We start from the raw sequence: 26,584 nt of genomic DNA, 5'->3' as shown, positions 1-26,584 counted from the left end.
AGGTTTTGAAGGTGGAGGAAGACCCCCAGATGCTTCTTGGAATATTAGTAGACCCATAAACCTTCTGTAAGTCAGCTGAATGGCTTCCTCAAACATTCAAGAAATTCCGAATAAAGATTCTATTAAAACGGATGCTGTTTTAAGAACAGTGTATTTGCAATCATATATTTACACACTATAACATAACCCGATGTCATTTACATTACCTCATCTACATAATTAGATATTTAGCATTCGTTTATTATTTGAATATTTCTAAGGTAAATCCAGTCAATATATTATGGTATTTCATACAAAAAGTGATCATTTTTTATTTCATATCATCGTGCAGACATATATTTTGTAAAATAACAATTCATCACGATAGTAAAATTCACACGATGCTACATTGAACTCGATTGTTTTTTTTTACGTTACCATTATTTTACGTTATATAATTGCAATTCAGAAAGAAAGAATAGTAAGATAAATGCGTTTAGTTTCAATTGTGTATTTGCAAAAGTCGATTTATACAGATTTATACAGAAATAACTGTAGCCAAAAGTACATAATTTCTCTTAAATAATCAATATACCGGCTAAATGTAATGAACGTTAAATTTTGAACTAAGATGTTCCTACGTAATTTGTCTAGTTCTTGTTACAACACTAGTGAAAGAAAGTGCGATTTTTACAGTGCAGTGTAACCCGTAATCCCTTATCCAAAAGCTATTCAAAATTCAAACTGAGAAGATTATCTGATAAAATAAGACTGTAACAAGTCAATAGAAGTACATGTATTAGTGTATAAAAAAATGAGTGTCCGTAAACCTGTTTTACTTGTAATCAAAATAAACAATTTTACACTCTGTCCCTCTGGTCAGATCGTTGTGTCTGTACTAGTAGAGGATGAATTTGCGCTACGTATGTAGAGCGCCTTTGAATGTGTTTATCATAAAAAGGGCGCGCTATATAAATCTGGTATAATAAGAATGATAATAATATTTATTACTAATTGTTGAAACTGTTTTATATTATAAAACATGTAGCACTTTTACTATTTATGTTTCAGCGGTCATGCACTTTTGATCTGAATCTATCCATCATAAGAGCGGCGTGTACTTGAACACAGACACCATAATTAAGTTTGTACTTTTTATTTTCATTTAGTTAACCGCATGATAACATCCGCTTTATCTGATTTTAAAATAAAATAAAAAGGCTTTTAGCTTTATGAAACTTTAAATAGTGATACCTCTAAGGAGTAATCCACTGTACAAAGACTTATACAGAGAGCTCATCACGATTTAAACCAGATGTGTATGAGCAAGGTGAGTTAGTGAATTAGATTAAGACTGAAAAAAAAAACACAGTAAAGCACAGTAGCATTTCATTTCGCATCGTTGTTTTACCTGAGGGAACATAAAAAAATCAATGGAGCACGACTCATACATTCACATTCTTTGATTGATATCGGTTTGTCTGTTTAAAAAGATGACACATACTTGTTATATGATTATAGCTTTTTTATATATTAATGTGACAGACGATTTATATTATTATTAAGTAAAGAAGTGAGTTTCGCTGGCAAATTGGAATTCTTTTACAATGGCCACAAAACCAGGTACATTTTTATTTGTTCCATCTTATATTAACAGTTTACGACTTTATATGTTGAATAAATGTTTCTGAAAGGACAGACTGAACCAGTGTCCAAACTGAAAATTGTTTTCCCGTAGCTTATTACTGGAACGATCATAGTATTCTTTTTCATTTTGAAATATGTCATTCTAATAAAATATAAAAAAATGGAGGACATTGAATTATGTTATATTTTCGATTTGTCTGTTTATATGTAGCATAAATTTCATTTGCCTTGTGAGTATATAATATGTAAATTTAAACGTACTTATGCTTCATAAAATCGGTAGCTTTAATCTGTTGTCATGTAACGGTATATCGCACGAATAAAGACATTTTTCATAATCTAAGCATAATTTAGATACAAAAATACATGAAGCAAAATTGTCATGGGTTTAATAATACTGATAGTACAATTTATTTATTTCTATTTTGCATAGTGACTAACACTTTAACGCGTTTTAGTGTATACATATTTCTTGAGAGTTTACAATATACACAGATAATACAAACGCAACGCAGTTAATAACTTTTTTATTATTACTTACTAAAGGAAGTGTTGCACCTTTTATTGATTCTCCTACTTATTTATTTAGTAACTAAAAATTCGCAATATATGATATAATAAAGCATTACCACTTTAGGAAATAGCATGATTTCAAGAAAGATTTAATTTGTTTACAATAAAAGCCGAGCTGCTATTAAAATTCCTCTTAAAATATTCTTGCACACTGGAATAATGCATTTCCAGTAATTTTAGCCACGCTAACAAACCCATTTGCTAGATGACCTCCTATTGTTAATAATCCTTTATATAGTCAATTCGTGCATGGATTATATATATTTTATGTAAAATATATAAACATAAAATACTTGTGCTTTTTGTTCCATATAGTATTTTTCTGCATCAGATCAAATCAAATAGTCTTGCTTTGCGAATTTTCGTATTTTTGCCTTTCTGTTTCTGCAAGACCTGTTTAGTTTAACAAAACAATTATTGCATAAAACGAATACGTTGTATAGGATATATGTGACACTGTTATTGTCCGCAATTTGAAGACTTTGGAAAACAGCCATAAGTCTATGGTAGTAATACACGATGTGTATTAGCAAACTGCGTTATTTCCCATCTATTATTTGTGGACAATAGACGCAGATATTCACGACTGTTGATGTGTTATCCTTCATGGATTACATTCTATATATGATAACAAAAAGATGACGTCATTATAATGTACTAAATTTCTGATAATAAGCAGGGTTACCCTTCTGGGGGACTGCAGAGAAATCTAGTGTAAAGAGAACATACTAAACCTCTTGAAATACATGCTCACAGTAGCAACACGATTCGTTTTAAACAACTTTTTGGGCTAATAAATCAAATTATGCATGCTGTTCAAGAACATAATACAGGTCGTTTCTAATATTGACCTAAACATGTAATTTAAAATGTAAAGTCTCCACAAGGAAGGTAACATTTAATTTATTATGATTGTACAGTACATTACTTCAATAATACATATGTTACCTAAACATTCTTTATTGTAGGTGATGCTAAGTTTGTCAGTAAACTAGATGAGGAAGGGAAGAAGAAAGCTAAGGAAGAGCTACACGAATTAAATGATAAGGACACGCAGATAGCAGTTGAAACATTAAGGCAATGGGTGGTGGATCAAGACTGGTTAAAGTCTCCTACAGGTTTGAAAAATATAAAATATATTATTCAAACATACAAAATATATTATCAAGGCCTTGTTGTTTCTATTATGTATAGTATTTCGTTTTTTAATCGTTCGCAATACAGAACGAATAATAGAAGAAATAGTTTAGAATGTCTATGATAGCTCACAGATAGCTTAGAAATAGTATTGAAATATATTTTATGTGTAAGGTGAAACGTTTCCAGACTTCATCCAATATTTACAGCCTAACTGGAGAGTAAATAAAGGTTTAAAATGCTTTAAGTAATATAGCTTTTTTATTCTTGCATTATATAGTATGAATAAAATACACTGTCTAATTCATAAAATATCCCCTTTAAACGTATATTGACTTTTTACAGTCACAGACAAAGACAAAATGTCATTGCTTATATTAAAGAAAAGTAAAACCTTTCTCATATATTTTAATATAGGTACTGGTTTCGTCTTCATTTGATTCAATTTTAATTACAGATTTCGCTTTCCTTCTTCGTTTCTTGCGGGTAAGAAAGTTCAGCCAGCTTGGTGCGCGAGAGACACTAGAAAATTACTGGAAAGGGCGAACAAATAGTCCAGAATGGTTTCGCGATGCTGACCCAGCAGATGAACTTACGCAAGAAATCCTCAAAACAGGGTATATCACCTAGTTATTACACAATGTCAGAAGGAAACGTTCTTGTTATTGCCAAGTGCTTCTATAAAACTGATCTGTGCTTCTGTCAATCTAAAATAGACAATTAGAATTGTCTTATACTACCAGTTTCTTTGGTTATTTTATGCGGAAAAATGAACAGGGAAAGTATTTAAATATTTCATGTGAGTACATTTAGTCATCAATAATAAGGTTATCAAAATGGCTTTATAGTATGCCAAAGTTAGGCTGTTCCCTAATTGTAGTCCGGATTTAATTGTTTTTCACAGAAATTTGCTAAAACTGTTCAAATATAAAACCTTGTACCTGATGTAACCCCTACTAGATATCTCTGAATTATTAAAAGTACAAACAATAAGGTCTAGTGAATTTATATAGCCTAAAACGTTTGCTTGCTGCTTATTATATTTTTATTTCATAAAAAAAACATTGAAAAAAAACAACGAATGATATTAACAAGCTGTTACAAATTAATGCCATTAAGTGTTTTGGAAACAGCTGAATTTTCTTGATTTTGTTTTAGATATAGTCTGTATCTGGGGAAGGTAGCTTAGCAACTCTTATACTTGCCGGTCGTTACGGTAACCATTGATTTGTCATAAAAATAGATCGAAAGTGTTGTTACGCATCGTCTTTCATCTGCCGAAATCAATACGAGGAATACCTGAATAACCTACCGAAGATAATTAATATTGCGATTTGTTATCATGTTAGAAATCGCTACTGTAATACATTTAGAGTTTAACTCTCCTAATCATCCAATTAGAAACCAGTGAGATTCAAATTTTTGAGTCACTGATTGGTTTGTTATTCAGTTTACGCAGTACCTCTTAGTACGTTAACAAAAAAAAAAAAAAAAAAAAAAATCGAAACAGGTTCAGAATTTACCAGTCAAATGACTGGTCAAGCATACAGTTTACATCATAACGTAAACTGTAAAAGTAACTGTGTAATTTATTTGATTACTTGCAAAAAATGTGACAAACAGTATGTGGGACAAACTAAGCAACCTGTATCAAAACGCATGAACAGTCACCGATTTGATATTAATAGTTTTACTGACCCTACTTTTTCCTCAATGGTTGCATCACATTTCAATTTACGAGGTCATTGCTTAAAGGACTTTTCTTTTATGCCTATTGATGTTGTAAGAAATGACATTGATCGTCTCTGCAAAGAAACAGTGTGGATACATAAACTGAAAACGCTCTATCCAGATGGTTTAAATTCTAAAGTTTTATTTGATATTAATTGACCAATCAACTAATTGTATTGATCTACATATTGTAATGCCGAGTATATCGTTGTTTTTTCCTATTTCTGTTTTTTATATACATAAGTATAGGAAATTTTGTATAAACACTATCCGACAATTTACTCAGTATGTTTGTTAAATCCGTTTAAAGGAACGTTATTTTTAATTTATTTAACATTGTAAATAATGTAGATCTAAACTTTGTATACATTTTACCGCCTTTTTACGCGACGTTGTTTAACGACGTCACGTCCGTTGTTTTTTATATAAATTATTGTTATTCTTCCCTGAGGAAGGCTTAACGCCGAAACGTTGGAAGTTAATAATTATCTATGAACAAACGCTACACGTGTTGTTGTTGATTTTTCTTATTTGTTAGTATGTTAACCAAATATGTTGAACATTCATTTGGCAAATATGGAGGCAACTTATTGTTACCTACAGTTTTACATCTTCAGCTGTATACAGATTGTTGTAATGAATGAAGTTAGTACTCACACTTCATAGCGCTTCGGTATTTTAACAGATAAATTTAATTCCATCAGGTCAATAAATCACCTATAAACAATAGATATTAGTTGAGACAGGAATTTACTAAATATATTCATATCTTATGTTGAGTCCACATGACGGCTTTTCAAGCGTTTGATGTTCATGACGACTTCGTTTGATGGTCATGCCGACTTTTCAAGCGTCTGATGGCCATGATGACTTTTCAAGCGTTTGATGGTCATGACGACTTTTCAAGCATTTGATGGTCGTGAAGACTTTTAAAGCGTTTGATGATCGTGGGAAATCCGGGAATAGAAATGTCGACCTTCCGTAAACCACTGATACATAAGAGCATATGTAAGAAGATTTTTTTTGAAGCATAAAATAAAGAAAGGTGTGAAATGTGTACAAACATCGTTACGGTAGCAGTTGAAATAACTTATTATTGATATAGTTTTGAAAGTATTTCATCATATGATTATGATGTACAAATCGTTTACTTTCAGATGTTACCAATGCCCGTTGAAATACGATAAAATGGGACGTAGAGTGGTACTGTTAAAGTTCTGTAAGTATTTCAGTTATTCTTCGTTTAGTAAATATGCATGGTAATTGCATTTGCATTGTATTTCAGTTTTGTACGTTTCGTTTATAGTGAAAAATGTACCCTTCTATTATCATCATGACTTCACTACCTCGTCTGCTTTCAGGAAGATAGCTATCCGGTATACGGGATATGAAAAGTGTTTGATTGTGAAGTTTTTGCTCCCTGTCGCGGAAAATTTATATCTTAGATGAATGCAAGTAGTCTAACCACTGTATTTGACTTGATAAATACTCGGAGCACCATGGTCATATTTTCTCATTTGAAAGGGGATGATACTAAATGTGTTTATTTACGATTTTTAGAACTACTAGTAACATTTATGTACTGTCAGTGTTTATTTCAGTAGACATTTTGAGCAAACTGTAAGGTATAGCTACAGATCCACTATTTTATATCACGTAGTATCCGATTGCTTAACACAATAACTATACTTCCCGCACGAGGATTATATAAGTTGATATTCAGGCTATTTGTTTCATTTGTTTACCTTATGACTGACTTTTCTGTAAAAAAGACTCGCTTTTTATTGCTCCAATGTACATGTTATCCCTTGAAGCCATGACCAAACAAAATTATTCAATATCAATAATTGAGTAAACACTTTTCTATTCATGTTGTCCGTAGCTGTGCTGACAGTTGATTTGATCAATCAATGGACACTTGACAAATTCTACAAAGCGTATTTCCTTGTTTATGAGTGGCTGATGCTTGATGAGAGAGTCCAGGTATACGGAACAGTCTGTATTGCAGACTACACTGACATAACATTACCTCTTCTGATGGCCATAACTAATCCTGATGTAGCAAAGAAAGCGGTTGTCTTCTATAATGTAAGTGACATTTCAAATTACATTTAGAAAATATTTCCGTGACTTCCCTTCATGCTAGAAATTCTAAATTTACCTTAATATGGAACACGATAGGAACCATCATGAAACCTAACGAACATAAACTATTTCATTTCGGCTCTTATATAATGAAGATGCAGAATTGCCGACATATGAATGAAACAACTGATTAACCTTTTTCAGCATCCCAATATAAATCAGGTTTAAGCACAAAAATATATTTTTTTGTAGACGAAACTCGGAAATCCAATGTACTTAAGGCCCTGCTCCGCGGCTATTCAAATTCTATTGTGTGTATGCAACCCATGATTTCATTAGGTAACAGTTAACGGCCACGCGCCACGCTTTATTTCATAGTTCATAGTCAAATTGGCCTCAGGATTTTCATGCTTTTTCAGTGACAATTTAAGGCTAAAAGGTAGGGCTGGAGCAGGTCATTAACCAAACCGCCGTCACGAAGTTTCAATGATGAACTAAATGAAAGAATTCCACTTAAGAAGAACATATGAAACGTTAAGGTGTTTTTTAATGCGTTTTAGCACACGGAGGTTAATAAATATGTAATATTTGTAGAAGTTTTTTTTTTATAACAGCAGCTTGATTCGCTTCTTAAAGATTATACCAGAACGTAATCACTTGGCGCTTGCGCGCCTCCGGTGTTCCAGGTCTGGCAAAATTAACCTCAAACATCAAGTTTCTGTTATAATTAACCTATCGTATAAGCGGATGTCTTCCAGTCTTATAAATCCGTATTTATTGGATATAAAGTAGACCTTTCGTAGGCATTCATTCAAACATGTAAAACATCATGTTTTAAAAAATGGCATTTGTTAACCACAGAAAGCTCTACCGATGCGACTGAAAGCAATACATATGTACAATGAGCCAGCTTTCATCGATGTATTAATGGCAATATTCAATCCATTTCTACGGCAGAAAATAAAAGACAGGGTAAGTTAATAGATACCTAGGAACTATATCAGGTATACAGTTGACCAATGTAAATTTATAGTCTTGTTTTATTTTCCTTTACATGTAGAGATAGACCCTAAAATTTTCTAAGATTAAATAAAGGAATTGATTTCCTAGTTTTTTTATATAACCAACATAATAAAGTTTTGTTTATATCAATAATAGAAGTTTTCATATTTAATTTAAAGTTGTGATCTGCAAAGAATGACAACTATTGGCTTAGGCCAGTACTTACAAGCAGAGATATCTATTAGTTTACTAAACGATTTTAGACATAAAATTATACCTCATATTGTCTCTAATATGATAAAAAAATAAATGTTTATATCTGCCTGCTTGTTTTTGAGATATTTACCCATAACTAAAAGATCCATACATTTTGTATATTTTAAGCTATTTCGAGACATTATTTTGACATATTCAAAATGTATCAAACGTTTCAATATCGTTTTTTAAATAGATAAGAAAATTGCCATTTAAATAATATAACATAAATTGCCATAATTTCATAAAAAAATCATTACTGTGTTATGAGTCAAGGCTTCATTTTACGTTATAATGATAAATGACATTACGCCAGTACTTTTATTTATCACACGTGTACAATTACCTTAAATAATTACATTATTTACTGATACGCCTGTCTCAAAATCAACATCACTTTTACAGTAGAATTAAGATATTTTCTTGATGATAGTTGACAGTATGATTGACTTGTCTCAAGGCTAATTTTTATTTCTTTTTCAGTTCATTACGCATGGGAAAAGTTTTGTGAAAATCTACGAAAGTGTTGGAATGGATATATTGCCTGACGAATATTTACCTGATGAATATAAAGGATCATCAGACGGTTCACAAAAGAACATAATAGGTATAACAAAATGAGAATACAATAAGTTTTTCTCTGCATTTTTTGAAAAGATAATTTGGTGAAAGATATAATTATTTAGCTGTGGCATTGGACTATGTTTCGAAATATAGCCATAAATGATTCATATATCTTCCAGAGAAAGAATGCTTGATTTGCAACACATGTTAAAGTGTAATATATTCAATTTGTATAATGGAAATAAATGGTGAGATAAAAGGTGTGTTGCCATTTCTGCAGTTGCATCTGTATGTTGTTGTTTCTTGTTGTTGTTTTTTTTTGTCATTTTATTGATGTGCTCAAACGGTAGAACTAACATGGAAAAGAACTTTCATTTTCAGGCGACATGCTCGAAGACATGATGAAACCAGAATTTCGGCAGTATATCAAGGATTTATCAAGCGATAAGTATGGAGTAGATATGGAGAAACGAAAAAAGAACGACGATCCTGCAGCTTCGTTTAGAAAGTTGAACGTTTCATGACCTCAATAAGGTCTTATAGGCGATTTCATTTTCAGTTATATGTTGTAAAATTGTATAATTTATAGAATAGTCTATTCAACAAATGACGTACTTGTAGTAGACAACAGAATAGATAATTGATCTTTTAATATGTAAAACTACTGGGTTAAAATTGTTTTAGCTGTTTTTGTCCCTTCCATCCGTCGTCATTGTATTTTATCTTTTCGCCTTAATGAAAGATTGTTTCATACTTGGAACAGATGTTTGCAATAACAAAACACTGCCGACATGATGTGTAGAATTGATGAAGTCATGTAAGCTTAGTTATGATTCACTAAGCAAAAGTTGTAGCCACAGCGATTCAATGTCAATGTTTCAGCCATGTTATTCATCTAAGCTACTAAATATCGACAAAAACTCATGTTTGATTATTATTTCGCGTGGGTAACATATTCGCCACAAGACGATTCATACAAATATCAGGAATAAGAGATCAAGGTCAATGTCGGGTAAACAGTTTACATTGGTCCTGTTTCTCTCATGTATTTACATTGTGCATATTATAAGAATTCGACCAATTATGACCCAAAATGAGATAAAAGGATTGACCCCATCACAAAATTTTGATATAAAATATTAATAGAAAATATTGTTTCTGTTTTCACTTTCTTTCCTAGATTTCGGCTCTGGGTTTTTCTTTCAAAGGTTTGCTGCCTTTTACAAACATTACATTGAATAGCCGAATAAAGATACTTGAACATATGTAGTCAAATTACTTTGTTAGTTTGTTTGTTTTGGATTTAACGCCGGTTATCAACAGTATTCAGTTAATGTAACATCGGGCAGTTAACCTAACCAGTGTTCCTGGGCTCTATACCAGAACAAACCTGTGCTCCGCAATTGATACTTGTTTAGATACTGGGAAGTTGTATAACATAGATAGTTAATATTTTGTTACTTTAATGGAAAAGCTTATTTGCTTATGCATTATTTTATTTGACATTCAAATTGGATGGGAAAATGGCTTTGGTTAGCCGTTAAAACACTAAAAAGACAACTTTATTAAAACAAATCCCGAATCAGTGAGATTTCATTCAGTGCTTACATATTATGTATCAGGACTACGTTTCAGGTATTCATTCTACCCTAAAATTGCATTCTGTAATTTTCTTTGAATAAACTTTGTCATTGTCAAAAATTGTTGTTGATTGTTTTTTCTTTTTATATACATTGTAGTGCACTTGTCGCACAGATTTCTTAAGAGAATATAGGTGCACGTTTTCAGTTTCAAGTATCATGTGATTCAGAATAATATTCCACCTTCATCTGTGCTCCTTTGATATCATTTCTGTAGCAGGCACACAACAAACAAATGAAATTTGTGTAAAATCCTTTAAAGGTATATGAGAATCAAATTTCATCTTTGAAAATATGAACAATACTATACACGGTTTACGCATACATGAAATTAACATGTTTATGCGCATTATAAGTTCAGTGGTTTAAAATAGTATATGTGTACTTAAACACAGTGAGCATGTGAGCTACCACTAAGATCTCTTGCTGCGTGACATTTTGATTGATTTATTTATTTCAGTATATAAAATACATGGTGCGGTACAACACAAATTAAAACAAAAACATAATGAAAGACAATAAAGAATCATTACTAACATAAAATACCAATAACTGTAGAAAAAATGTACCAGGACATGTATTCATATACCCAGGATAACACAAAAAAGAGAAAAAGAGAAACCACTTATTTATTGTGGTCCTGGACGAACAATGACGTCTTTGTAATAAATGGTGGTAACTTGAGAAAGTTTTTAGCAGTTTAAAAAAGTATCACAGTAAAGGAATCACACCATAAATAGAAAAGACAAATGTAACTACAAGCTTTGTAGAAGATGATTTTATTGAAACCTTGAACTGTTGTATGTTTGCATAATGTTTAACATTATGTGACAAGTTATTCCACAAAGAACAACCATTATAGCAGAATAACTTTTTACCAAATCCATTGACTTTAGGAATACCGAAGCATAATGATTTGCTAAACCTGGTATTGTGACTATGTACAGAATTATGTACAAGATTTAATTAAAGACATAACTCTACATAATTATACAATATTTTTGCTTATAGATTTTATAAGTTAAATACAGTTAATGAGGTATTTCTGCAGTTGAAGTTAATACCTAAAAATAGGATATTTTAGTGACAAATAGGGAATGGGCATTTTTACATCACTATCACTATGTAAATGTGAATAAGAAAAATGCTTTAATAACAATTTACATAGTTTTCAAGATGCATATTTCTTTCGTGCGTGTTATATAAAACTAAGTAAACTATATTAAGTCATACACCAGTAAAGACTCTTTTGCATCATTTTTAGAACGTCGCCTATTGAATTTTTACCTGAAGGAAACACAAATCACTGGAGCATGGCGCATACTTTCACGAACTGTGATTGATATCTGTTTTTCCCGTTTTGTGCAATATAAAAGCATGTTTTTTCGGATATTACTGTTATTATTCATATGCGAGGAATGTTTTTTTGTTTAATTCCAACACGAGATTGATTTTATATAGTGGTGAGCTGTTTCGAAAGTTTCAAATCTTATGCAATGGCTTCGTTTGCAAAATTTCTCTTTAATTAAAAATGTTTGCAGTAATATTCATGGTTTAAAAGTATACTTAATATACGCGTCTAGTCATTTCCAATAAGGTGAGCATCATACTTTGTAACAGTAACGTCGTTTATATGACTGAAAAAAAATGTTGAAAAAGACGTTAAACAGAGTAACCGTCATGCCCATTTCAAAAGAACTAAATCAAAACAAACGGAGACCTTAAAGTAAGTGCTAATTTGTAAATTATAGTAAGTCTCTAACACGTGATGGTAATCAATCAAACGTTTTAAAGTACTGTTCTGTGTGAATATTGTATGATCAGCTGTGCTTTAATATAGCGATTACACCATTTCTGCCTCAAGGCAGAGTTTTCATAACGCTATGTGTATTGGTATATATGTAGAGAAAGTTTTTTTAGCATGCGAAAACATGTTCATATTAAAACAGTTTATTTTCTTTTTGCATCTAATTCTTTTTGAATTCTTAGTAGTCTTGATATAACTCTTCAGGGAAAAATAAAGAACTTTGGGAAAAATAAAAATATGTATCCTGTTAAATAATAACGAAATGTTCTGAAATTAATCTATTCTCCGCTCCATATCTCTACGCTTTCCGCACAAACGCACACATATACATGCACACGCAGCGCAGGCATCCCAACACACACAGGCATGCACGCACGCAGCCCCCAACACATACGCAAACATGCACACACACACACACACACACGCACACACACAGAGCATAATTATGCATACCAACTTTATAAACTAGACAAACCGATGTGATACAAGGGGTAAAATGTTTCACTAAAACTTACGCGCATATCTTCTCGCGATTAAAACCAGATGTGCTTTATTTTAGTGAGTGTTATATCTAATTGAGTAAATTAAATTAAGAAAAAAACACAACAGTAAAACATCCATAGCATTCCGTAACACAGCAGTTCATTATGTCGATTTCGTTCCCACCTCAGAGAAAGACAAATCAATAGAGCACGACACAGACGGTCGCCTAGTGATATTATGCGTTTGCCGGTTTAAATCAAGCTTTGTCATTATATTAGTGTATTAATACGCGAGAAAACAGTTTTGCTTGTTTGCATCAGGAGATTGGTGTTATTGTAATAAAAAACAATGGCTGTTGAAACAGGTAACTTTTATATATCTATTATATACTTATTTATGTTCATCATTCTATACTCAGTATCTATTATTTGAAAAGGTTACGTTACTTGATTAATCGAAGATTAAAAAGTCATTAATTAAACCCTAGGCTTATTCACCGTACATGTATGACTGTTTTGCGATAAATTTGAACATTATATTGCTTGCTAATTAGCGCTATTAAAATGGTATTATCACGCTAAAATTTGTTGAATGCAATATTGGTTTAGAATGATCATGAAAAATTCTTTCCAGTTTTTAATGAAATGTTCGCATATTTCATACCCTCATTGGTCGCGTTTTGCCAGAAGTGCAACATAATTCATGTCAGAAGGGAGTCAATATCAAAATAAACTTAATTTCTCCAGTTTTAAAGAAGATTTTCACATAAAGAAGATTTCACTTTTAGGATAAAAAATGTATAAACTCATTTCTTCTTAGAAAAATGTCAATTTTAAAAATATATTTAACCATTTATCACAGACACGTGATCTCTTGATTGAAAACTGTTCAGTGCAAGAAGGCGGTGACATGCACTTGACAAAAGTTGTAACGTAATTATTAAGGAAGTCACGATCATTTAAGAACCTTCAGAGAATATGATTTAATGACTTTTATGTAATTTAAGAAGATATTACCTCGCCAAAATATTTCTCTATGCCTTTTGATTTATTTCAATGGTTGAATACGTAAACAAACAGGACACTATTTGCGTTTTTAAATGGTTCAATTTCGGGGGAAAACTTGATTATTGAACCGAACAACATATTATGCTCCATTACACGTCTAATGCTTGTATCCTTTTATCAATAAATTAAACTTCAATAGTCAATAGTCTGTCAATAAATGGTATATTTTATCAAGATGAAAACACGTGCATATACTTTAAAATATACACAACTTCATTCGCAACACATCCTAATCTTAAATTAACGATGCATACCTTCAGATCAATATCAGCACATTGATATTTACTTATATGGAGAGCTTCACAACTAGATATCAACACATCATATTTACTTATAAGGAGAGCAACATTATAAGGTATCAACGCATTATATTTCTTATATGGAAAGTAGTATAACTAGATATCAACGCATTATATTTTCTTACATGGGGAGCAGCATAACTAGATATCAACACATCATATTTTCTTATACGGAGAGCAACATAACTAAATATCAACACATCGAATTTTAATATAAAGATCAACATAATAAGATATCAACGCAGCATATTTCTTATATGGAGAGCAATATAACTAGATATCAAAGCATCATATTTTCCTATATGGAGAGCAACATACCTAGATATCAAAACATCATATTTACGTATATGAAGAGCAATATAACTAGATATCAACACATCGAATTTCTATATAAAGATCAACATAATAAGATATCAACGCTGCATATTTCTTATATGGAGAGCAACATAAATATATATCAAGCGTCATATTTTCTTATATGGAGAGCAACATACCTAGATATCAACACATCATATTTTCGTATATGAGGAGCAACATAACTAGATATCAACACATCATATTTTCCTATATGGAGAGCAACCTAATTTTGATATCAAACATCATACATCTGTATCTTATATTATGAGCGTTAATTTACATACAACTCAGTTCCATATATTTACAGAATACAGTTATTAAGTTACTAAAGAGTGATTTGAGCAAAAATTATTTTGTAATAACACTTAAAATGCATTTGATAACCGTTTTAATGAAAATTTGTCACATTTGTTGGATAACAATTGTATGGTTTTTCATGTGTACGTGTTAAAAAATGAAGAATATGCCACAATATAAACATCCTCACAAATAGCCAGCGACGAAGAAGTAATTGAGATAGAGGAAACAAGAAGTTACACCATTATATCGGGATTACTTCATGAAGCTAGGTTTCAGAATCAGCCAGTACAACAGCTGATCATTCATCTACGAAAGACCCGTGGTGACATTTCAACTTCATTATTTCACGATTTCTGCTTCATGATTTCACGATTTCCACTTCATGAATTCACGATTTCCACTTCATGAATTCACGATTTCACGATTTCCACTTCACGAATTCTCGATTTCCACTTCACGAATTCACGATTTCACGATGGTGAAATAGTGAATTCATGAAGTTGAAATCGTGAAATCGTGAATTCGTGAAGTGGAAATCGTGAATTCGTGAAGTGGAAATCGTGAAATCGTGAATTCGTGAAGTGGAAATCGTGAAATCGTGAATTCATGTAGTTGAAATCGTGAATTCGTGAAGTGGAAATCGTGAATTCATGAAGTTGAAATCGTGAAATCGTGAATTCATGAAGGGGAAATCGTGAATTCGTGAAGTTGAAATCGTGAAATCGTGAATTCGTGAAGTGGCAATCGTGAATTCATGAAGTTGAAATCGTGAAATCGTGAATTCGTGAAGTGGAAATCGTGAATTTATGAAGTTGAAATAGTGAAATCGTGAATTCATGAAGTTGAAATCGTGAAATCGTGAATTCATGAAGTGGAAATCGTGAAGTGGAAATCGTGAATTCGTGAAGTTGAAATCGTGAAATCGTGAATTCGTGAAGTGGAAATCGTGAATTCGTGAAGTGGAAATCGTGAAATCGTGAATTCGTGAAGTGGAAATCGTGAATTCATGTAGTTGAAATCGTGAAATCGTGAATTTGTGAAGTGGAAATCGTGAATTCATGAAGTTGAAATCGTGAAATCGTGAATTCATGAAGTGGAAATCGTGAATTCGTGAAGTGGAAATCGTGAATTCATGAAGTTGAAATCGTGAATTAATGAAGTGGAAATCGTGAAATCGTGAAGTGGAAATCGTTAATTCAGGAAGTTGAAATCGTGAATTCGTGAAGTGGAAATCGTGAATTCGTGAAGTGGAAATCGTGAATTCGTGAATTCGTGAAGTGGAAATCGTGAATTCATGAAGTTGAAATCGTGAAATCGTGAATTCGTTAAGTGGAAATCGTTAATTCATGAAGTTGAAATCGTGAAATCGTGAAGTGGAAATCGTGAATTCATGAAGTGGAAATCGTGAAATCGTGAATTCAAGGAGTGGAAATCGTGAATTCAGGAAGCAGAAATCGTGAAATCGTGAAATCAAGAAATAGTGAAATTATGAAATCGTGAAATCAAGAAATCGTGAAGTTTTTTCGTGAAATCGTGAATTCGTGAAATCGTGAATTCATGAAGTGGAAATCGTGAATTCATGAAGTTGAAATCGTGAAATCAGGAAGCAGAAATCGTGAAATAATGAAGTTGAAATGTCACCACGGGTCTTTCGTATTCATCTACTGAAGGGTTTTGGGCAATAGTGTTACATAGAACTAAAATAGAACAAAATGGGCAAAGACAGAATATCACACTGATGTAGGAAAATATAGTTTAATAAATATGATAAGATATAAAAAATCTTACTACTTAAAATTATATCTTTACTTACCTCTCAAAAAAGTGACAAGAACGTATTGTGATTTTGTTGAACGATTACCAGATTTGAATTTCTTACAGTGACAGATTTGTATAGAATATGGATCAAATACTAATATCGATGATACTAATCAAAATTAGTTTAACGACATAAAATGACAAAAACTGTTTATTTAGGTACCAACCCACTGCACTGATCATTATCAAATTAACTGCCTTATATACGTCAAAATATTTAAATAAATCAATATTTTAAATAGTCATATCAAATCAGGTATTAAAGTGAAAAGCGCCGAAACCTTTAAAAGCATAGGGAAACTGCTAATTAGGTCTGTGAAAAGATGCAGCCAAGTAAAATTAGAGCAGACTCGGTTCGATTGAGTCCGTTCCGTCCCTCCGTTCAGAGGGAATGAAATGTCTAACACCCAGCACGTCCCCGAACAACGGCATAAGCGGAATAAGTGAATACAACCTACACAGCAACACAGTCCAGTGCATAATGTATAATCCTGGGCTTGAACCTAATTTAATACAAAAGTATACATGTAATAAAAAGCACTTGCAAAAGCAAATTTAGTGTACTTTGTTATAGGTGATGCTAGTTTTATTAGCAAGCTAGATGAGGAAGGAAAGAAGAAAGCTAGAGAAGAGCTACATGAGTTAAATGATAAAGACAGAGAAATTGCTGTTCAAACATTTAGGCAATGGGTGTTGGACCAAGACTGGTTAAAGACTCCTACAGGTAATAAATATCTAACATATGTTAGACATTTCAGCAGTGATAGTGCTCAGATATGACGGAATCACACATCATTTAATTAAATCAACAAATAACGATAGTTTCTTTCGAAATATTTGATAACGACAAGAGGAAATATGTAACATGTAAATATAAACAAACATTACACAGTCATGTAAAGTGTAACAGTGGCTTAAATAAAAATATGGAAGCACCATTCAAATAAAATATTTACATGTCCATTAAATGAATTACAAGCTGTATATCAGTTTTCATTTGTTTACAATTAATTGCAGATTTTGCCTTCCTTCTTCGCTTTTTAAGAGTAAGGAAGTTCAGCCAGCTTGGTGCTCGGGAAACTCTTGAAAACTACTGGAAAGGTAGGACAAATATTCCAGAATGGTTTCGAAACGTTGACCCGACAGACGAAACTATGATGGAAATCATGCAAACTGGGTAAACCACTCTTTAATTAATGATAGATTTTATGTATTTTAAGTTTGAGAAATGCAACAACTATAACCGTTAAACTGTTGCCTTAGACTTTGTTCCATGTACGTTTCGTTTTATAATAATTTTTCAATTTATTGAGAACTCTATGACAAAGTGGTTAAAGTCACTTTCTCAAAACACATTCCTAACACTATTATCGTTAAAAACATTCCTTATGGCATTGAATTCAACACGCCAGAAAGGTATCCAGCTAGTCTATGGACGATTGTTGGTTCTAGTCAAGGTGATCGCCTATGCTTTAAACAATGGCTGCATGTACATCTGGAGTATTCTTCCATAATGAAAATCTGAAGAAAGTCAGCATGTGACCTAAATTGAGTCAATTCTAAATGTGAAATAGATGGAAAAACTGCAATACGAATGGTATTCAGTACATGATATATTTCTACAGAGTTCGCTGTTCCATCATTGGAAACATTGTTACATAATGATTACCTTAGTTTAACACTTATGTGCCGGAGAAAAACTAGTGTAAGAAAGTACATACACGAAAAAAGGTAGAAAACAAGACAAAAAACAACACATAAAGGATCACAATAGAGCACCGCCTGTCAGAACAGTTAGTGGCAAATTAACCATTAAGGACTTAAAACCGATTGATTGCAAACAAATATATTGGCTCTTAATGCCCACTCTTTTTGCAAATTAAGAGGATAATATGAATAAAAATTATCACTTTAAAAGCGTAATTTGTAAAAAGAAAAAAAGTTATAACTAGGAGATTTTGTCAGACGTTTTGTGCAACTCAGTCACAGCTTTCTTAAGAGTTTTGAAACAGCTGTTTTGCTTTTTGATGATATCAGGTGTATTCATACCTGTTCGTACAATTTTTGTTGCTATGGATTCTTGATTGAAAGATATTCACCATTGTCATATGCATTGTTTCTCTTGTGTGCCATCTGTGGAACTGTATACATATTTGATTGACTAACAATTATCGAGTATTGTTACTATGACTGTTGATAAAATATGCGCTTTCATGAGTGAATTTAGTAACAACATAACGTATTCCTGTCTTAACTGTTACTGGTTTACAAATGTATCTAACATCTTTTACATTTTGTTGGATAATTAATAAATTGCAAAATTGTATTTAAAGAGATAATAACATCGTCACAATAACAAACATCAACGTTTTTGAACTCGGGTGAGCATATCTTGCAGTGATATGATTATGAACTTAATTAAAAATAGTGAAACAACTAATGTTTCGAGCCATCAGAATGACTAGGACCAACACTTTAAAGCGACTAAGCCACACATAGTGGTGTCAGATTTTAAAACATAAGGCATTTGCTATATTCACCTATGTGCTGCATATCCGAAGCTCTTACAATGTATTTTTGCTCAAATTCCTGATAGGGTTTCCCGGTTTATAAAATTTAAAACGGAATTCCCGTCAGCAAACGTCACGTGATTATCAGTAGAGCGCACACGTATAGTTATCGCACACTACGTTTGAAATTAAAACCATAAAATAAAGTCAGTACACTTAGTTCGTTTACGATGCAGTGAGTGATTCCTCGTTGGCTTGGAGCGGTTACGGTCACCGTATTCATTTTATACTTTTTCGTCGTGAGTTCAATTCCCAGACCCGTAAAAGTCGATCTTTAATTTTTTCTTCACTACTATTCAATAAAGACAGAAACTAGTGAGTAAATCTAGTTCTAACATGTTCACCAAAAATTAAATGTCACAACTGACACGTAATTATGTCTAAATACACTCCACCTTAATATGATGTAATGTTTTTAAGCTTTCCTTCTAATTTTTAAACCTATACGGGTTAGTTTTATAAGTTTTATAACAATCTTATACTTCACTTTAATTAAAAGCGTTGCAGGGACATAAGTTTAGGACTGATTGATTTATAGATACTACAATTTTTATACGACAATAAGAAACAAAACAATAAAAAACTTACACAAAGTTTGTAATGCAAACTGAAAGAAAAAATTGAATCGAACTCCCGAAAAGGTATAATACAAATACCGTAAAACCGCTCGGCAAACGGTGAATCACTGACAAAATCGTAAACTTAGTGTATTGCCTTAATTTTGTTATTGTTTTGTTTTCACTTCTAAACGCCATAATACAGTGCGCTACCTATAGTTCGGTTTTGAAGTGAGCAATGTTTGTATCATGGAATGGCCCGTTTTTTTGGGTCGTTTTTTTCGGTGTGAAAGTAGTTCTTACCTAAATAAGGCAAAGTAAATCATGCTTGCCTCTCTAATCGGTACACGAATATATAATTTGACCCATCATGCGCTCTTTTGATTTGCTGCCCTCGTGGTGATAGCGTATAAAAATGCTGTCGCGTCTCGTTCTATATTCATCAAATGAAGCGGTGCGACGGTTTATAAAAGTTCATGTGTAAAATCTGCAAATAGTCGAATTTTCCCGTAAGTCTGGAAACTATAAACTGGTCAAGCATTAGGAGTCATGTAAATATATGAAACAGCGGCGGCTTTTTGCCTTTCGGTGATAAATTATTTTAAAGATTACAAATAACAATGTGTGGTTTTAAAACACTAGTTTATTTGGCAGTTATTAAGTTATGTATTAATGGTTATGATTTTTTAGGAGAAAAAACAATGTGCATTTAATATTTTTAACTTTTATTCACCTAATATCTGACCTATTAATAATCTGATTGATTGTATTTCAGTTCTACATTTAGATATTTAAAATGTGATTTTTCTTTACTTAATTCTTATTTCCGAGGGATCTACTTTTCATATTTTAAAATTTTGTTATGATAAAGCCTAAATTTCTTAATCACATTTGCATGCAATTCAAGGTTGAAAAACTCATATATCTTCAAGTAAATAAGTAGACGCTCATTAATGAGAATGAAAACAACTTACTAGTAAATTAAAATAATAATGTTTTTACTTTATATAATGGTGCATGAATATACTAACATTTCTCATGTTTTATAAACAGTATGGTAAAAATATTGACTTTTTAAATAATTTTAAAATTGAGTGTTATAGTTTACCATTCATCTTGGTCTCGCACAAACAATTTTCTGTTAACAACACATGAGTTGACTTACGAGGCACTTATATAGCAGTACATCCATTGAAAGACCAAACTTATGATACATCGAATTTATTTTCAGTTGTTTTGTCTGTCCAAAGAAGTATGATAAATCTGGACGCAGAATGTTGCTTTGCAAATTAGGTAAGTTTGTCTACTTTTTATTTATAATTTGTATTTTAGTATTTATACTGTACATTTCTCAGTCTTATAGGGTTTGTCTTTCGTTTGGAGACGATGATAACTTTCATCATAATCATTGGATTAACCTAAATTGGGGGTAAATGTCTGTACCTTGGAGTCTGTTAACATTCCCCATCGAGGATTCGAGTCGAGAGTCAAGAGAGAGAGTTTAAAACTGTGTTATCTGAGGTATCCGTTTAGCTGTCTAGAGTTTTACAAAGGGGCTAGCCTGTGCCTGAAATCAAAATTAATAAGTCACCAGGTCTTCACATTTTATTTAATGGACATAATCTACAGATGTACATTACTCAGTCAGAATTTTTCAAAAAGATACCCACGGTTACGAATAACATGCCAACCAGTATTTTTCATGTGAATATTTGGATTAACGCTTTGCCTATAGCTGCATTTTTGTGCTTTACAACATGTATCTACTGCCATAATCATCAAACTTAAAATCTTTCCTACTTACATATTTCCATTAGTGTATATTTCTGCATTCGTATTTATCTTACTAATTAATGTTTTTCTTTTAATTCATTTTGAGGGCACATGCGTACATTGTTAAACATACTGTTAAAACTAAATACTTCCGCTAGTGCCTTCGAATTCCCTGCTGAGTAGTTAAGATCGCCGGATTCAAATCACTTGCCTCTTGCGGCTGTGGTTTTGAAACCTTTTTTGGGTTGTAGCATGCTTTCATGTGAGGACATCATGTGGTTGCTTTACAGAAGGTTTGTTATTCTACATGTAGATAGGTTCCCAACCTTGTCTAAAATAACGCTTCCATTTTTTTGGATGTAATTGGGTCGATGTGACGTTAAACCAAACAGAAAGATTTTAGGCCACCTTTTTGCATTAATCAGCATGAAAGCTAGTTGAAAACGCTACTATCTTGTTCTGCAGGTTTGTTAAGCCTTGATTTAATCCATCGAGTCGGAGCTGACAATATATACAAAGCATCTTTCCTTGTTTACGACTGGTTATTACTTGATGAGAAAGTTCAAGTTAATGGTATGATCGTTGTGGTTGACTACACTGATTTTTCATTGCAACAAATGATGGCGACAACTAACGCTGACATATCAAGGAAATCTACACCTTTATATCAGGTAATCGACGTGCCATGCAATATTTACCTTATGAATAGAATATAATTATTAAATGAATTAAGCACTTTTGTTTCGGATACCAGGTGATACAATGGAAACCCTGCAAAACACATAAAGTGGTTAATAACATTTAATAAGAGAGAATCAAGAGTATAACCTCGTGTAGGGCACCCTGAAACGTGAGCATAATCTCATAGTCTCATAATAAAAATGTTTGAAGCAGCCATTGTAGCAATGGACTCGAGATGTACAGTTTTCCAAATAGCTGGATTCGTGGGCATTTCATTAGGATTTGCAAAAAGGCAAGACTGTGCAATTATGCAAAAACATCTTAAAAACTTTAAACTTGCAGATGAAAGAAAGCTGAAAGAACTTCTCACAGTGGATAAATTATGGTTATATTATTTTGAACCTCAAGGCAGATAATAAAAATACAGTGAATTATGAAATTGCAAGAACAACCAGTTACAGCAAAATAGTTCAAAGTTGCAAACAGGTTCTTTTCTGGAAAATGTTACAGGGACATGGTTCTTAAGCCAGTTAGAAAACATTACGTTATGCGTCACCCATAAACAATATATCTGGCTTAATCATAACAGTGCATTTGCACACAATAACAATATTGTATAGCAGTATTTTCAGGACTAGCAGGTCAAGCAATTATCGCGCCATCCCTTTTCGCCTGACCATTGTACCTTTTATTTTTTCTATTTCCTTTGTTGTAAAAAGTCGCCTGGGCATCGCTACAATCCAAGAAGCCCACTTTACCAGTGTCTGCAAAGTTTATTAAGAGCAGACTACTCTGTGGTTTTCAGGTCTTTGATATCCCGGATGGAAAAGAGCTTTTTTTAAGGTTTAAGCAATATTCTTTAATACAGGTTTTTTCTATATTTTATGTAGACAATCTCAAACCTTTTGAATTCCCTTCTGAATTCCCCTCGTAGAAACCAAAGTTGAGCCGTTCCCTTAAAAGCATAGACTGCAAGAAAGGAAAATGATAAACAGGCTTATTACTAGGCGCTGCATTAATGCAGTGATCAAGAAGTATATGCATGTATAATTACAGAAAGCACTACCGATGAGACTGAAAGGGATACACATGTACAATGAATCTGCAATCATAGATGTATTTATGTCATTCGTCAACCCATTCCTACGACAAAAAATAAAAGACAGGGTAAGTTGCCAAATACATGTTCCTTATTTTCAGTGGCATAAGTGTTCTTATATCGTTTTTAGTAATATAAATATTTCAAATTTTTCGGAATTAATCTTAGAAAAGTTATTTCAACTAGAACATTTTAGTTAACAATGTTTGGAAATTCCAATGTGACTTTAGGTCGATGGATTTTCATTTAACATTTAGGATATTTTAATAAGCATAAAATCAGCATTACCATGAAGTTTATAATTTTTCAAAGTATAAGGTACTCAAAAGGCTAATTTCAAAATTGGTAAGAGCTTATCAGTGTCAAAAAAAATCATTCAGAGCTGTGCAATTGAAATGATTGTTAAATATCGCTTAAAAAGTTTAAAAGTCCCGTACTGACAGCTCTATTTACCTTTCGAATGATGTTTAAATTTATTATGTCTGTCGAAATGATTTCGATATAAACGAACACCACTGCTTCGAATAGAAGGAATCACTTTAAGGAAATTGTTTTAATACCAGTACATGTACAAAATAATGGGCATTTATTTCACACCCACTCTGCGTTAACAGCATAATTCTAATTCATGATAATATTGAATTCTGGATAATCTGTTACAATTGTATGGCACAGTAATAAATGACTCATTAATAAATCTGTTTGTATGAATTTCTTCAGCCGAAGTTAATTTCAATTTTATTTAGTACACATATTAGGGACTTACCCTAAGCCCTTTTTTACACAAGGGAAACAATCTGTTTATATAGTGAAATATTTCCGTGAACACCGTTTGTTAATCTTAATCCTGTCCATGTAGTATCAGTGAAAGGAAATGTAACCTATCTCTGTTAAATGCTATGCATAATTACACTGTCATGCATCTAGCAGTCCTCAAACTGATTTCTTTGATTTTCTCCTGTTTTTAGATATTTTCCCATACTTTGACGCATATATATGGGTAGTAGAGAGTGTTCTCATTCCAACAGTAGCATTTTTAATATGTTTTATCTTGTGAAATTCTGTGTGTTTTGACTTTTTCAAAAAAAAACAACGTCTGTTTGTTGACAAATTTCACCACAGAAAATGTCACACTTTCTACAGGGCATTAACTTATTTGATCTTTACATAGTTTTCTATTCAGATTGCAAATCCATGTGGCAATAATGCATAACTTTTCCCTGCCTAGAGGTAAAAAGTGCATATTGTGCATGAAGTTCTACGTCAATAGCCACCTAAGCCTACCATTATGTCTTAGCGGAGTTGTTTCCATTTTTCTTTCAAATATTTTACCCGGGATCACTTTTGCAGCTCAAATAACACTTTTTTTTCAGAAAATGATATTTATATTATTTTTCAGTCTACGTATTTTGATGCAGTGAACTACACATATATCTCAAGATATAGATATTTAGATATTTTCTACTCGAAGTTTGTATTTTAGTTACACTGCCTATATATATGTACTTTTGCATATAAATGTTTGCTGATCTTGTCTAAAGTAAAGTGTATGATTTCATTGTTTTCAGTTTAAACTGCATGGTAAAAGTCTCGTGAAATTCTACGAAGATGTTGGAATGGAAGTTCTTCCTGACGAATATTTACCGGATGAATACAAAGGACCATCAGCTGGTTCAAGAAAGGAAATTATAGGTGTTTACAAAATAATCATATACTTGTTTATCAGTAATTCCTTTGAATTATTAATTTGTTAGATGCCTATTGCTCTCCTTTCTACAATGACATGGCAGCATCTATTGACAACCTAAACAATTGCATAATGATAGATTTCAATGAACAAAAGTACAGAATGAAAAGGAAACCAAATCCGTTTCTGAATAATAATTGCAGAATCGAGTTTCTTTTAAATATTACTTGACAAAAAGTGCAAATTGAAAGTCCCTTTTTTATTTGTAAAAAAACACAATTTATCATTGAGTATCGGTGCTGATAGTAATGTTTATGTTCTTGTTATGATATTGCTTGGCAAATACCCGTTTCCACATAAAAAGTTATCGCTGAGCCGGATTTTCTCATACACAGATACAAACTGTAACATTTTTTTTTATATTTCTGTCTTCTTATCAGTGACAGGTATTCGTCTGTGTAATGGAAAGCTAAAACTAGAAAACAAATTTTGAAACAATTTTTTTCAGAATATGTATACACTTGCATGAAGTCAATTACAAAATATGACAATAAATCGAAGCAAGATCTTGATAACAATTTTCCTTATTTTCAGACGGCATGCTGGATGATATGATGAAACCAGAGTTTCGAGAATATATTAAGAATATATCAAGCGACAAATACAGAGTGGATAAAGAGAAAAGAAAAGCTAACGATGAACCTGTCGCTTCTTTTAGGAAGTTGAACGTTTCATGAAAGTCAAAATGACTTACAGACAATATCAGTTTTAATGTTGTAATGTGTAATGTATTTATCATGTATATATGTATTTCATTCAATTCAAATGTATTATCAAAGGCAGTAGAAAATATCAGTGGCATTAAAAATATATACAAAGTTGCCTGCTGCTTCACTTTATCTTTGAGCGTTTTGTAAATCAACTTTCCACCTACGTTTGTGGATGAAAACCAATGAACATGAATGAATTAATAATTATTTATACACGACAAAGCCGGGTCATTATGAATTCCGTGCCGATTATCACCTCCCGGTCGGGCTCTGACGCGTATTAATGTTTTTAATACATAAATGTGTGGTTGCATAACTCAAAGTGAGTAATCACAACTCCTGACGCTAATAGACATTTGCGAATTAAGTCTACGTGGACTGTGAACACCTAAGACGATCGATTTTTAAGGGGACCGTCTCAACATGATAATTTTAATTTATGTTTGATAGGAAAATATTCCTATAATGATGGTAAGGTCTGACAAATTATGTCACCGAACAGTATCAGATTTGGATTTGTCTTTCCGTCCGTCTGTCCACCCGAGAAATGTTTTGTTATACATATCTCAAAAAGTATTTGATCTAGCGTCATAACACTTTCCTGAAACGTTCTTTAATATTACAAGTTTGGCATCTGCGTCAAAGTTGAAAAGATGAGCTAGTCTGATCGCAATGCATCCGTATTCCATCGTCGTCGTCGTCC

General features: G+C 32.3%; 2 protein-coding genes across 2 annotated transcripts; both read left to right on the top strand.

Annotated features, from left to right (window-relative positions):
- Positions 1 to 1,419: 1,419 nt before the first annotated feature.
- On the top strand, positions 1,420 to 10,635 carry LOC123538975 (alpha-tocopherol transfer protein-like). Its single transcript, XM_045323415.2, has 8 exons — positions 1,420 to 1,602; positions 3,168 to 3,317; positions 3,794 to 3,953; positions 6,225 to 6,286; positions 6,950 to 7,155; positions 8,014 to 8,124; positions 8,893 to 9,016; positions 9,355 to 10,635. The coding sequence occupies exons 1-8, from the start codon at positions 1,587 to 1,589 to the stop codon at positions 9,495 to 9,497; spliced, it is 972 nt and encodes a 323-aa protein (XP_045179350.2). The 5' UTR covers positions 1,420 to 1,586; the 3' UTR covers positions 9,498 to 10,635.
- A 2,417-nt stretch (positions 10,636 to 13,052) lies between these two features.
- On the top strand, positions 13,053 to 25,990 carry LOC123539018 (alpha-tocopherol transfer protein-like). Its single transcript, XM_045323482.2, has 8 exons — positions 13,053 to 13,267; positions 17,319 to 17,468; positions 17,762 to 17,921; positions 21,103 to 21,164; positions 22,110 to 22,315; positions 23,382 to 23,492; positions 24,993 to 25,116; positions 25,706 to 25,990. The coding sequence occupies exons 1-8, from the start codon at positions 13,252 to 13,254 to the stop codon at positions 25,846 to 25,848; spliced, it is 972 nt and encodes a 323-aa protein (XP_045179417.2). The 5' UTR covers positions 13,053 to 13,251; the 3' UTR covers positions 25,849 to 25,990.
- Positions 25,991 to 26,584: the final 594 nt, after the last annotated feature.

This window comes from Mercenaria mercenaria, chromosome 18, assembly GCF_021730395.1.
Source record: "Mercenaria mercenaria strain notata chromosome 18, MADL_Memer_1, whole genome shotgun sequence".
Taxonomy (NCBI): domain Eukaryota; kingdom Metazoa; phylum Mollusca; class Bivalvia; order Venerida; family Veneridae; genus Mercenaria; species Mercenaria mercenaria.
This window is presented reverse-complemented; position numbering and strand designations above follow the sequence as displayed.